Genomic DNA, 14,352 nt, shown 5'->3' on the forward strand with positions numbered 1-14,352 from the left:
GGAACGAGACATTGCATTTAGCATAACAGTATGGGAAGCGCAGTTGCGCGCGTGACCAGTATCTGAAGCTTGTGTAAAATCATGCCTCTACTTATAGGCCTGCCACGATCAGGTGACGTGGCAATTAAGTGTGTGGCATGATATATATATGGCACCTGTGAACCACGCCGCCAGCCTCTGTTATTTGAAGCAAAAACGCAATTCACAGGCCTGCCCTGGTATGACAAAGCTATGCAATGTCTTGTTCCTTTCTCAGGGAACAGGGTAACCCCGGCCTTCCCTTTCAAAGGGAACTTCGACATTGCATTTAGCATAACAGTATATGAACGGGAATACCCACTCCGTCATACCAAGGGTACGGCCTCTTCGAAAAGACCCAAGCCTGAGGGTCACTGCAAGACACTCAAGCCCGGGGTGGAAAGAATATCCAGTCTGTAATAACGAATGAATGTGTGTGGCGTAGACCATCCTGCAGCAGCACACATTCTGCAAGGATTCTTCCTTGGGGAAACTTCCTGTGACTGGGCGATATTCCTTGGTGGAAATATGCATCTTTCAGATCTATCGTAACAGACTAGTCCTTGAACTGAATCTGTGGCCCAATAAGTTTGAGCATCAGCATCTCGAACCTGTATGTCCGAAGAGTAAGGTTCAAATGACGCAGATCTAAAATTGGCCGCATAGTCCCATCTTTTTTGCGGACCAGGAAATGCTGTAACAGCTGTAAAAACCTCCCTCCCTTAGGGAATGGGGTACATGTTCTATGGCCCCTTTGTCCAAAAGGGAGCTTACTTCCTGTGCTAACATTGGGTTCTGCTCTGTGCTGACAACTGTGGTGAGCACATCTCTGAACGGGGGGATCGAGCTCTGAACTGGACCCAGTAACCCTTTTCTATGGTATACAAAACCCATGGAGACACATTTGGCAGTAGTTTCCAGTTTCCACGCTGACAGGCCGGAAGGTTTAACAGGGGCGTTCAGCAAGGAGACCTTATCTTTGTCCCCCATCTCTGAGAGGTTGAGCCATAGATGCCTCTCCGCCACAACCAGGCTACCCATTGAACGGCCGATATGACGGGCCATTTGTTTGATCGCCCGGAGAGATAAATTTGTGGCACGGCGCAGCTCTGCCACTGCCTTGGGCCCAATTCCCTCCCCAGTACCGAGCTCACTCAGCAGGTCTGCTTGATAGGCCTGCAAGACTGCCATTGTGTGCAGTGACCCACAAGCAAGACCTGCTGCCCCATAGGCCTTGCCCACCAACGCCGAGGTGGCCTTACATGGCTTAGAAGGTAAAGTTGGCCTCCCTAAATTACCTGCCGTTGATGGAGAGAGGTGGCTCACAAGCGCCTCCTCAACCTTCCGCATCGCTAAATAGCCATGCTGCTCACTCCCCATGACGGCTGAGTAATCAGAGGTCACCGGGTTATAAACACGGCTAGTGTATGATTTTCTCCAGACGCGTGATATCTCATCATGTACTTCTGAAAAAAAAGGGAGTTTTCTGCGGTGTGAGGGAGCTTTATATTTATTTTCACTGGAGAGGAAGCGCTCATCCAGCCTGCAACAAGCCACATCCTCGTCCCTGGGCCAGTCTATATTCAATTTTTGAACTGCCCTAGGAATCACCTCAAGCAGCTCTTTATATGCTTTAGAGCTGCTGTCGGTTTTTGGTGCAATGGCACCCTCTACCGACTCCTCGGAGTTAGTGAGGGTGTTTTGGCTTTCCATAGGGGAAGGAGGAGTTGCAACATTAGCTCCAATGTCAGGTGGAGAGCCGGACCCGGAAGACAGAGCAAGAGATAGAGCAGTGTTCGTCTCCGGCTCCTCTTCCAAATCCATACAACAACCCCATGACCTTAGCCGGCTGGCTGCCTTGGCAGCGGCCGGCCCAGATCCGCGAGGCTCTGAAACCCAACTCCCTTCGGACGAGAAGAGAGCGAGCCGAGAGCGGAGCTTCCTAAATGTGAAATGTTCACAATGCTGACAGTCAGACCCCTTGAAGGCTCTACGCCCAAACACTTCACACAGACAACGTGTCCGTCTCCTCCCGTGATGAAACAGGAGCAAGGCGTAACACACTTTCTGAATTCTTCTCGCTCATGCTTTCCCTCTCTTTTCTTTTCTTTTTTTCTTTAAAAAAGGGATAGAAAAGTTTAGAGATTTTGAGAAAATATAGAGTAGAAATGAAGCATTTTTTGTCACACAAACAACAGACATGCAGTCTCGCTGAAGGTAATAAGGTTGGCGGCGTGGTTGACAGGTGTCATATATAGTAGGGCCATAAACAGGAGCCTGTATCCTAATTGCTGACCAGTTTCTGTACAGTGTGGAAAGACTCATAGGTAGATGAGGAAGGCATGTACTGTATAGGTGGTGAGGCCAACCATCACCCAGAGCAGCCTGTCTCAATGGCCTTTCCATCTCTAACATGGAGAACCACAATAGGCAACAAAATTAGTTGAACTGGCACTGGCAAAGAGGTCCAGCTGTGACCAGTCCCAGATCTAGGGTACCACTTATCGGTGCAGCTACCACTAACCTGGACATATTCACCATTATGACAGTGTGTCCTCTGCATTGTTGTACAGATTTGGCAGATGAGTTACTGTCAGTGAGGCTAGTGGTGGCTGGGTCCACCTGAGGAGATTCTGTGCAAGGCAGACAGAAATGGTCAACATCATGCTGCCCTGATGGTTGGTGTAGCCGACATTCAGAATGGTCCTTTTTTTGTTGTTGTTGCTGCAACTTTCAAGACTGTAATTTTTGTTATTTCTACTCAAAACTTATCCATGGTGATTTTAAGTAATCTTCTGCTGTGAATTATTATGAGGCTGATGTTATGGTTATTTTTAATGTGTGTAGTAGGTTTAACAGTGTCAATAATAATAAATGCCTGCTCAAGACTAAGAGGCTGGTTTATGATTATTCCTATTCAGAAGGGCATCTATGTTAACCTTCATCCCATTGCTTTGCAGTAGTTTCCCCAATGATTTACTGCACTTTCCAGGAATTAGACACAATAGTTCTAATTTAACAACTTTTTAGTAAAGTTGTGTTTAAATGTTTGGGAAAGCCTAGCTGAATAACATTTTTTGTTAATTTTTTAAATTTATTCTTTTGCTAAAAAGTTTTGGAAACAGCAATTTTCTTCACACTGTCATGTGTATGGTGGTGCAAAGTGTATTCCTGAGACAGCTCATTTGCATTTGTGGTTGATTATGTGTGGGTGATTTGAATCAGGTGTGCATAATCAATAATTGAGTGAACATGTATGAGACAATGAATGTATGTATTGGAAGTTGTAGTCCATAGGGGACACGGTGCACTCTGGGGAATTGAGTTTGAGGCCAAATCTGGCATAGGTTTGACAGCACTAAGCACACCACACAGGGAAACTTCTATTTTGAATATTGCTTTAAGTGTCTCAGCCAACATGCTGGCTCTGAAGCGTTTCACAGCATTGAAAGAGATGCCATGGCACAATGAATTGATTTATAAGAATCTTGTTAGTAATCCTCAAAAAAATTATACTGTTCTTTAAACATCCTTTTCCTCATAAGCATGTCCTGTGCTAAATCGTCTGTCAGCTGAGGCATTTGTTTACCCCTTATGGCTATGTGCAGACAGACCGGCCCATCCTCCGGTGGTATTTCTCATGTCATAATTGAATGTCTATTTTTTATTTGTCTTAATTCATGGATTTGTGTTGGCTAGCTTTCTTTATTTTTCATATTATTTAATTAATGCCAATGGCTTCAGTAAGTCACTGTGGATAAGGGTATCTACTAAATGTTGTAAATGTAAATAGATAAGCAATTTATACTTGACAGAATTATCTCTATATAAAAGTGCAGTTATGCCTACTTAGCACACCTTTATATTTGATACTCCTGGACAAAACCTTTCAGGCATAGCAATATCCACTATAACAGCTATTAATAAGGGGCCAAAATACATCGATCTATAATAATAGGAAAATAATACATTTTTACTTAAAGTGGTTAATAAAAGCTTAATAGCCCATTTCCATCTGTTTATAGAAGCATGGATTTGATAAAATACTGGTACCAGGGCAGTGGCTCAATTCATCAATATTTCATCCCAAGAACACTCTTCTTACAGCACTTACATGAACCTGACTCTGCCAATGATAGTTTTATATGTGCATATAATGTCAGTTCAATAAACAAGTTTGCATTCATCAAACTGTTTGTCTGCCTCCAAATCTTTGCTGGAGGATTGAAGCAGTGTATTCTTACGATCTCTTTTCCCCATGATTAGATAGAAATTGTTCTTCCACTCAGTCTGGAATATACTAATTATGCTCACATTAATGAAGAACAACAATGTTCCCAGTAGTGCCCCGTCTAGCACCCCTCCTTCTACAAGCTCCCTAAAACTTTTAATAAGTATTCAGTGTATAGTACAGCCTACAAATCAGCAAAACATATGTGTACTGAAAAGCAACACATTTATTATACCTATAAGGAAGGGAGAAGTACATTGTTGCTGAATGTTGGATTGATTAATGAGTGTAATTAAACACGGAAAGGAATTAATGATTGTGGGAAAGCACATGGGGGAAGAGGGAAAGGGGACTACTGTAATTATTATACAAATTACCAGCATGACAACAAAAAACTGAATAGATTAGGTTTACTGGTGAAAGTAAAGGTGACATACAGTAATTTACCACTGAAGGTGAGATCCACTTTTTTTTATGAAATGCAGCAGCACTTTTCAGTCTTCCATCCTGATTCAGTGCATTAATGTGGATCTGAACTGTTTCTTCTAATTTATACACATTTACGCAAATATTAGAATTTAAATTAAGTGGTCATAGGGTACATTTAATATAATACTATTATAATGCTCATAATGCTTTGTGCATGTACATGCCCACACATATTGAATAGAAGAAACGTGAAGAGCTTTCAATCCTTACTGAACATTTAAGAGCTTTGTGCACTACTTACACTACTCAGACCTGTTTTTTTCCCCTCAGGTATGTTTCTAGCCATCTTTCTTCAACAGCACAGACAGCTGGTTTCCATGGATCTGTGTCTACAGACAAACTGGGTTTGTGAACAATGAATGAGGTGGGCATCCAGTTGCACTCTTTTGTGTTTATATGCAATTACTTCGTAAATGGCAATACATCTGAAGCACATGGAGTTTGGGGTGGGGTGTAGTGGGGAGCTCATTGACCAGACAGCATGCCAGCTGGAGGCACTGTAGCTCTGGAACACAACCACACACAGAAAATCCAATGCTATCAAAGTCAGAATATGAAATTGAAATGAAAATGATCAAATTCATTAACTGTTCAGTAACTGTGTGGGTTGAGTATGGTGGAGTGACAGAAGTAATGATACCTTAGTAGACATTTAATAATACTTTTCCTAACTAGTCACACCTGGCACCCAAACAATGTGGGGTGATAATATCACAACTATCTTATCTAACACCCCTACTGACAGTTGGTTAAAAAATGCTTAATAGACACCTATTTGTATCTGTTAATATAAAATTAATGGCAAAATACTCAGTCTCTAAAAAAAGTTCTGTATCGTCTTTACATTAAGAACATCCTCAAAATTGATATTTAAAGTGACCTCAGGAGTAAGTATTTGCCCCGTCATTGAGAAAGAAAACAGCTAAAGACCCAACTCTTCCGAGAACATGTAACTAACCCCAAAAATGCCAACCCCACCTTATCCTTAAAAAAAAAGAAAAAACTTACTCTGGCTCTTACACCTCTACTCTGTGCACTTTTCTTTTCTAGCTCTCCATTTAGAAAAAATCTTGTATGGTAGCAGCAGTTGTATTTTTCTCCGCTTGATATATTGCTGTGCTTTTATTTCCTCAATTGTAAGTCGTTTTGGATGAAAGCATCTGCTAAATAAATAAATGTAAATGTAAATGAGATTGTAAATTTGAAACTGGATTATACCAGGATGACAGAGAGTGCAAGAGAACATAATTAGCCAGGATCTTTGGGTGGGAGGATGGCAATATCCTCTCCACTGTCAATCAGAGTGACACTTTTTAAAATGTGGTTATCCGTTTCATTATCAGCATCATCATCAACTAATATATTTCTAAAAATATATATAGAAATATTTGTTACAAGCATAAAAATATGACAATGTCGTTGTTATGTAAATTTGTTTTCTCTCAGCAGATAAATAGCTTACTGCTGCTTTGGCAGTATATTACTATTTATATGTCTTGTAGCTAATCAACATGCAAGGTCACAAACTGTCAAAATACACAAGATGTTGGAACTGAAAAGATTTTAATTAACCATTTAAGTAACCATTTAATTAACACATTAAGACGGGCATATTTGGTGTATTCCATTTCCGTGTACATATAGCTAGGTTTGTTAGGAGGTTAAAAGGGCTTATTGGTAATGTAGTAGCATTAGAGTGCATTATTTTGCAGTAGGATACGTGTCATTACAACATTAGAAGATGAGGAGGAAAAACAACATCATGATCACTAGTACTATTTATCATTTTACAGTCTTTTATTTTAACCCATCATGTAAAATGCATATCAAATGAATGTGATAAAATCTGCAATCGGTTATAGATGAATGAGTAACTATAATTAAAAAAAAAAAAAAAAACACGCAAGACTTCTTTACCACGCAATGTGCAAGCCCGAATGTCTTAAAGCAGTAATTTACACAAAGTGGGAAATTCTCAATTTGTTTAAAAATGAGGTAAAGGTTTTTATTACATATCAATCTTCTTCATTGATGTCAGTGCAGTTAAATTATGTTGCTGTAGAATGTGACATACAATTTGTTATAATGAAAGATTAATGTGTTGATATACATAGGCACAAAATTGGTATTTTTTCTGCAAATCTGTTGTTGTTCTTGTGAGACTGGGTTGGAAAGAACTAACAAGTGAGTGGGAATTGGCAGTGGCTAAATTGAAAATTGAAAAAAATCCATGAGAAAAAAAAGCTTTCATTTTAATACAATTGGCTACACATTTCATTTAGAGAATACAACTGTCGGGTTAGTGCTCAAGCAGTGACATGAGTTGAGTGTGTAAGTGCAGCCCTTGCTGACCTGCCCTTCAATTTAGCAGTCTGTCCTCTGTGTAAGGCATGACTGGCAAGTTCTATTCAGGGCCTGACCATCACAATAAATGTTAAGAGTACTGAAATAGACAGATATAAAATACTGTAACAACAGGAGATGCACAGTCAGAAGCTCAGTAATACATTTAGCTGCGAAAAAATAAAGAGTGGCCAACTGCATTCATAAACTACTATGTCATTATAAATTTTAAATCAGAATTACAGAACCGAATGTATTATAATATTGAATTTACTATTACATGTAAAACATTGTGTAAACAGCCTTATATTGGCTGGTGAAGAGTGGAATTTTTTTTTTTTTTTCCAAATTTAGACCTGTCCAGTTTTGGTGAGTCTGTGCCCACTGTAGCCTCAGATTCCAGTTTTTGGCTGACAGGAGTGGAACCTGATGAGGTCTTCTGCTTTTGTAGCCCATCTGCCTCAAGGCTTGATAGGTTGTGCACTCTCAGATGACTTCCTGCTCACCATGAGTTGCTGTTCACTGAAAGTTTTTTTTTTCTTTATAAACTCTAGAGACTATTCTATATAAACACCATTCTATATAAACTGTATATACACTATGGAGAATATTGTGTGTGAAAATCCCATGAGAGCAGTTTCTGAAATACTCTAACCAGCCCATCTGGCACCAACAACCATGCCATGGACAAAAACACTGAAATTACATTTTTCGCCCATTCTTTGATTTTTGATGCAAACAATAAGTGAAGTTCTTGACCTTTTAGCTGCATTTTATGCATTGCACGGCTGCTGTATGATTGGTTGATTAGATAATTATATTAATGAGCAGGTATACAAGTTTACTTAATAATGTGGTTGGTGAGTGTGTGTATGCACATTTTGCTTAGGTTTGTATCAGTTCAGTTTGAGTAATATAATGTTAATGCACTCATACTTTTGAAAATTCACCTACACTACAAAAAAAATTACACTAACATTTCCAAGCAACATCTGGATGGAACCCATAGCTTGATTTTAGTTATTGCTGTATTCATGCAAATTACACTTCTGTTAATGGAAACTATCTCCTAATTCATTGCTTACTCAAGATATTGCACTACAATAGATTTTCTTGGTCATCACATCTCAGACTATCATATGCTCCTTGGTCCCTTGTTGTATAGTTTGATTTATTCTGCTCTTATTTAGGATACTACTACAGTTATATGTGTGACAGGAACACCTAAAAAAATCATTTCATATCCCGATATACTTTGAAACTGATTGATGGATGATGGTTGGTGAAATAATACACTCAAAAAAAAAAAAAAAATCAAACAAATTATTAATCCACAAGCGTTCTCCAACCAAAACAAATGTTTCAGACTTAAAAAAAAAATGCAACTATATAGCATGGAGAGAGGGAAGGTTCACTTATGGCCATATTTAACAACAACTTGTTAATTTGCAGTTATTCCCACAGATGTTCTCTGCTGATGCTCTGTAAGGCATGCCGTACTCAACGATTTATGCAATATTCCTGAACAATGGAAGTGTCACGATTCCCCCTTGAAGGAGCGTGCTCTAAGCGCGAATGCGCAAGCACCTGCTTTTCCGTTGTTGACTGTAATGACATCTGACACGTGTGTTTTGTTTATGTTTCTGTCATGTCTCCTCCCTGTTCTGTCATTGGCTGGGATTTCACGTGGGTCTGAATTGCTCTCAGCTGCTAGCGGTTTAGACGCTGATCATGTCCGCATATATACCGCGCGCCTCCCAGCACACAACACGGAAGATTAATACTTTGGAGTTAGTTTAGCTCGGGTCATGGTCATGGTCATGGTCATGGTCATGGTCATGGTCATGGTCATGGTCATGGTCATCAGTTCGCGCTGGATTATCCGCTTCCAGTCCCTCGTCATAGTTCGTTTCTCGTTTTGTTTACCGACCCTGTTTTCCGAGACCACGACCTAGCTTGCTGCCTTGCCCCGTGTATGCCTGTTTGCCAATCGCCTGACCTCTTGCATGTTTGTGGATTACGTTTTGGATCACGTTTTGGATTTGTCTGTCTGTCTCTCTTTCAAATAAACAACTGTTCATCCTGCACTTGCATCCGTCCTATCTCTGCTCCGTCACGATTTGTGACAGGAAGGAGTTAATTAAACTCATCCATGCTACAGGAGGCACAGTGACCACCTGTTTTAGACAAAATAATTGTTATAGCAATCTTTTAAAAATATTTTTTTTCCTAACCTAGTTTATACCATAGCAGCGATTCTGCAATATCAAAGACATTTGCTATGCACATACATATCCGCAGCTGATGTGCTTATGTAAAACATTCTCGAATCCTACAACAGCCTTGATTTTACTTTTGTCATGGTACATCACCATCATCATATTTTTTTTAAAATTATTATTTATTGTTTTAAAAATTACTTTTACTTTTGAAGCAGCTCAACCTTATGATTTGTATGAAAACATTTTTGAGAACAATTTATTTACTTGTGTGTTGTCTTTCAGATGGTGTCATAAAAAGCAGGTCATACAGAAAAAAAACAACAACAATAGTTTATTTGTAACCATCTTTCTGTGTATGAACTACAAACTCCTTTTTCTATAATTGATCTTTGATTTTAAAGCTCATGAAAGTATGCTTGCATGAAAATCAATTTTGTGTTTCAGAACACATTTCTTTTTCATCTTTTAGAACAGGTTGGCACATTTAAAATTGAAGTCCCTTTTCCCCAAAAATGTATTTTTTATATAAATCTATCACTAGAATAGCATTCCTTCTTAAAGAGGAATAAAAAATGCATGGGACAGCAAACTCATTTGCTCCTTCTTCAATATAAAAAAAGATGATTTTCATAATTAGACAAAAGGAAAAAAAAGCCATCACACAAGAATTCACCATAGAGCTTTCAAGAAAGAACTAAAATTGAATCAAAGCACAGTTATGAGACAAAAGGACAAGGACTTTTCATATGAATGGAATTTTAAGACAATGATCCAAGTTCACAAACAAAACAAGAGTTGATAAAACACAACAATGTGCTGATCTCAAGACATTATTAGCATAATCATAACATTTTTACAAGATTGGCATTATTGAATACAAAATGGGATTTGGAAGTGCAAAACAAGATGAAACGGGTTCCTTCTTCTTCTTCTTCTTCTTCTTCTTCTTCTTCTTCTTCTTCTTTTTTTAAAAAAACAACCCCCCCACCCCACCCCCCCCAAAGAAAAAAATCTTAACCACACTTTCTTTTCAAAAGGGGTAGGTGATTTATATAACCATGACTTCTTGAGTCCATTCCTATTATAGGTTACAAAACGTTAGGCTTGGGTTAGCAAGTTTAGGGTAATCAGCTGTAATATGATCTTACCTATGACTGTTTTATTATTACATTAAATGCAACTAAATGAATCTCGCACATTTACTTTGTGATTAGAATTTTTTTTTTCATAAGCTAAAACCTGTGCATGATGTGTGTGAGTGCAAGTGTGTGTCTTACTCCAAATGTCTGTTTGACAATAATCATCTTTCTCCGAGGGTGGATCAAAGCTATGATCAAGGCTCATAGATGTTTGAGCTTTGATCATTGATGCTTTTTAGACATGTAATTCCCACTGAAGTTTTGTAGCAGGGACTTTGTTTATGATTATTAAACATGTTCCTCTGTAGAAATAAACAAAAATGCAACGTGTACCTTGACTTAGTTAATTATAAAGAAATATGATGTTATCATGTTTAACTGATGAGCAGTTTCAAGAACAGTTTTATGATCTGAACAATGCATTTCAAATGAGTCTTATTTTGGCATTAATATGGGTCTATCCATGCTTTTTAACTCTGAATACATTAACGTGTCAGGTCAGTGGGTGCTCCATCAGCTATTACCTTCTCACTCAAGGTCACTGGTTACCATAGTGACTGTGTTAGCCAACTCATTATTATTATTTCACATTATTGGAGGATGCTTCCCTGGCTAAAGACTTCTTGACACTTACATGTTTATTTACATGGGATGCATTTTACCCTTTTCATCCACTTGCAAAATGCATAGCATGTTTTGTTTTAATTATTTAAGTATGCGTTTTATTTAAACATAGTTAACAGGGGAAATGGAAGCATGGAAAGGTTTCATTTTCCATAATCTATAAAGAGACACCTGGGGAATCTTGGTTAGGACACTAGCATTGACTTAATATTGGTGGCTTACTTTTTATGCATCAGTCTTTGAATTGCACACCGGATGGATCTATGTGAAACTGTGTACACAGCAAGCCCAATGACACGTTGTTTAGAATGGAGATGGTGCCATTTACTGTATGAGACAGATGCAAACCTAACATCTGGTTGATGCCACCGCTATGTATACTGTGTCATAAGTCATGCTTTGTCAGAGACACACTCTCGAATGGCCTACTATAGGCAAAATGTGGTGGAAGAAGGACGTTTTCTACTGGGATTATCTATTATATTAATCTAAAGTGAATTAAATGAGTCTGGAACAACAACACAGCAAACAGATATAACTGGGGCAGGTTATAAGGGTTTGGAAACTGAATGAGTTTATATGGCACTATGAACTCTGTGTGGTAAATTTTGTGGGCATTGGCATCATTCATATTTTTGATTGAGAAAAGAAAATTATTAAGATGATACAGGAGAACTTTAAGATGATCAAATTTTAAGATTAAGCACAAGAATTACCTCCAAATTGCTAGAAGTTAAATTGTATTAACCACATTTGATTCTGTTTAATATTAATATTAATCATTCTGGTCTAAATTTTCACCTTCTAATAAAACTGTAATGCATATATTTCACAGACAATTCAGCTGTTTTTAAATAATGGCACATTTGTCACCAAAACCCAGAAATTGAAAAAGCCAACCACACATCTGATTTAATCAAAAACAGAGAAATATGTTCTGACAAATACATGATCAGCTATAATCAAGCACTAAACTCATTAGAATTAGCAGTTGGTCATTAAGATGCTTGGTATGGGAGGGTAGCCTCTAAAATGGCATGCAGGGATTTTAAAGGAGGTGACTGATTAAAAATAAATAAATAAATAAATAAATAAATAAATAAATAAATAAACCACAAGAACCAATAAGGAAATGTCATAGGTGTGACTAATAACTGATAACTTACTGAATCAGCACATATGAAATGAAATATTGTGAGGATTTACATAGAGTTTTAAATCCTACTAGTAAACCAACCATTTTTACCAATCCTAAAATAAAATATGGAGAAATGATTGCTGGAAAAAATAATTGCAGAATGTTTTTTTTTTTTTTCTTGAAATAAACACAATAGAGTTTTTTCATAAATAAATAACTTCTGTTAGGTAAAGACACTTTGAAACAATTAACATACCCTAGTGCCCAAAGTCATTAAATTGCCTTCATCATTCGCTTATTTGTTGCACATGGACTTCCATGTTATCAGTACCTTGGGCCATTTTCTTTACATTGAAAATGTCAGATATTTCTCTTTTAGTTTGTTATGGGTTCTTTTTTTACCATTATGAAAAAGTGTTCAGATCTGGGTTTCTTGTACGTTGTCTTTTGAGCTGGCCCGAATAAGCAAAGGTTCGTGTGCAGAGCTGTGTATAGAGTTGATGGTAGATGCATGATTGTATGCTGTCTTGTAAGTATTATAGTGATTAAGATGCTCATGCTCAAGACGTGCCAGGGTCAGTTGACCTTCCAAGGTTGGTCCAGTAGCCATGCAGTCCTCATCGACATTGATGATCTCAATGGTTCGTGTTGGTGCATGGTGATTCTGCTGGTGATGCTGTTTGCGCATTTTGTAGAAGATGATCAGCATAACTGCAGCCATTAGTGTGATGGCCACAAAGCAGCCAATGATTATCTTAGTGGTCTTCATCACCTCATCTAGGGTGTTGAGGGAGCCATCTCCCAGTGCTGTGACTGGGATAGTGTATGTTTTTTCTGTGGCCTTGGTGGAGACTTGCGTTTGGGTTGTCATGGTTGATGACAGTGCAGAAGATGTCTCCCACACTCCAGAAGAAGTAGTCGGACCTACTTTCTGGTGTACTATGTTGTTCCCTTCATCATTTGATGGCTCAATTGTCTCTACGGTCACTGTGGTAAAGTAGCTAAAAGTGCTGTTCTCTGTTGAGGATACATTTAGTGTAGCAGAGGCAGTGGTGTTGCCTGCCGAGTTGCTAACCATACATGTATATGTCCCTGTGTCCTGCATTGTGACATTTGTAAAATTTAATGTCCCATCATTCAGCACAGAAATGCGCACCTTGTATGCGCCATGCGTCATGATAGACCCATTGGGGGTAATCCAACTGACTGATGTCAGTGAACTTGCTCGGCATTTTAGTTCTGCTGCCATTCCCTCTGTCACGTTCAAATCAGCAGGTGGCTCCACAATGACAGGTGCATAACAGTGGAAATAGTTTTGATCCAACTCACCAATGTACCGTCCCTTGTGGCTAGCAGGGGTGCTGCAGCGAGCGCAACAGCTGGTATTGGCTGGTACTACTTCCTTTAACCACCAGCTAAGCCAGAGAATGTCACAGTCACAATTCCATGGGTTGTGGTGCAAGTGCACCCTCTCCAAATGGTGTAGCGGTGTGAAGAGGTCATGAGGGAGCAGGGTAAGGTTATTATGAGCCAAATTCAGTTCCACAAGTGACTGAAGATCATCAAAGGCATTCCTTTCAATTGTTTGGATCTGAGCGTGCATCATCCACAGTTTCTGCAAGTGGACAAGGCCTTTGAAAGAACCTGGTCGTATAACTGAGAGCTGATTTCCTGACATCTCCAGCTCATCTAAGCGTACCAGAGGTGTGAGATTAGGGATCTCCTTTAGATTACACATGCCAAGGTTCAGGTAACGCAGGTTATTTAGGCCTTCAAAAGCACCTTCTGAAATATATGAAAGCCTTTTCAACTCACCCAAATCTAGCCTTCTCAGTGAGGGCACCCGGTTGAAGGCATAGGATGGTATGCTCTCAATTGGATTATTACGCAGCCATAACTCCTTTAACTTTGACAGATACTCAAATGCTCCATTAGGTATAGTAGTTAACCTGTTATCAAAGAGTTCCAGTGTGTTTAAGCTGGCCAACCCATTAAATGCTCCAATCTCAATGCTACGAATATGGTTCTTGCTGAGCTGCAGGATTTCCAGGTGCCGTAGGTGCTTGAAGCTGTCTACCTTGATCACCTGGATTAAATTTTCTTGTAGGTTTAGGTACCTCGTGTTTGTTGAGATACCATCTGGTACAT

The 14,352-nt window shown here is 38.9% G+C and overlaps 1 protein-coding gene across 1 annotated transcript in view; it reads right to left on the reverse strand.

The window, feature by feature from the left end:
* Positions 1-10,306: 10,306 nt before the first annotated feature.
* lrrc4ca (leucine rich repeat containing 4C, genome duplicate a) overlaps positions 10,307-14,352 on the reverse strand; it is a 67,339-nt gene continuing 63,293 nt past the window's right edge. Inside the window, exon 3 of the mRNA XM_017486225.3 lies at positions 10,307-14,352. This exon is cut by the window's right edge and continues 261 nt beyond it. Within this exon, the coding sequence (XP_017341714.1) occupies positions 12,623-14,352 (1,730 nt within the window). The 3' untranslated portion in view covers positions 10,307-12,622.

Source organism: Ictalurus punctatus, chromosome 14 (genome assembly GCF_001660625.3).
Source record: "Ictalurus punctatus breed USDA103 chromosome 14, Coco_2.0, whole genome shotgun sequence".
NCBI lineage: Eukaryota > Metazoa > Chordata > Actinopteri > Siluriformes > Ictaluridae > Ictalurus > Ictalurus punctatus.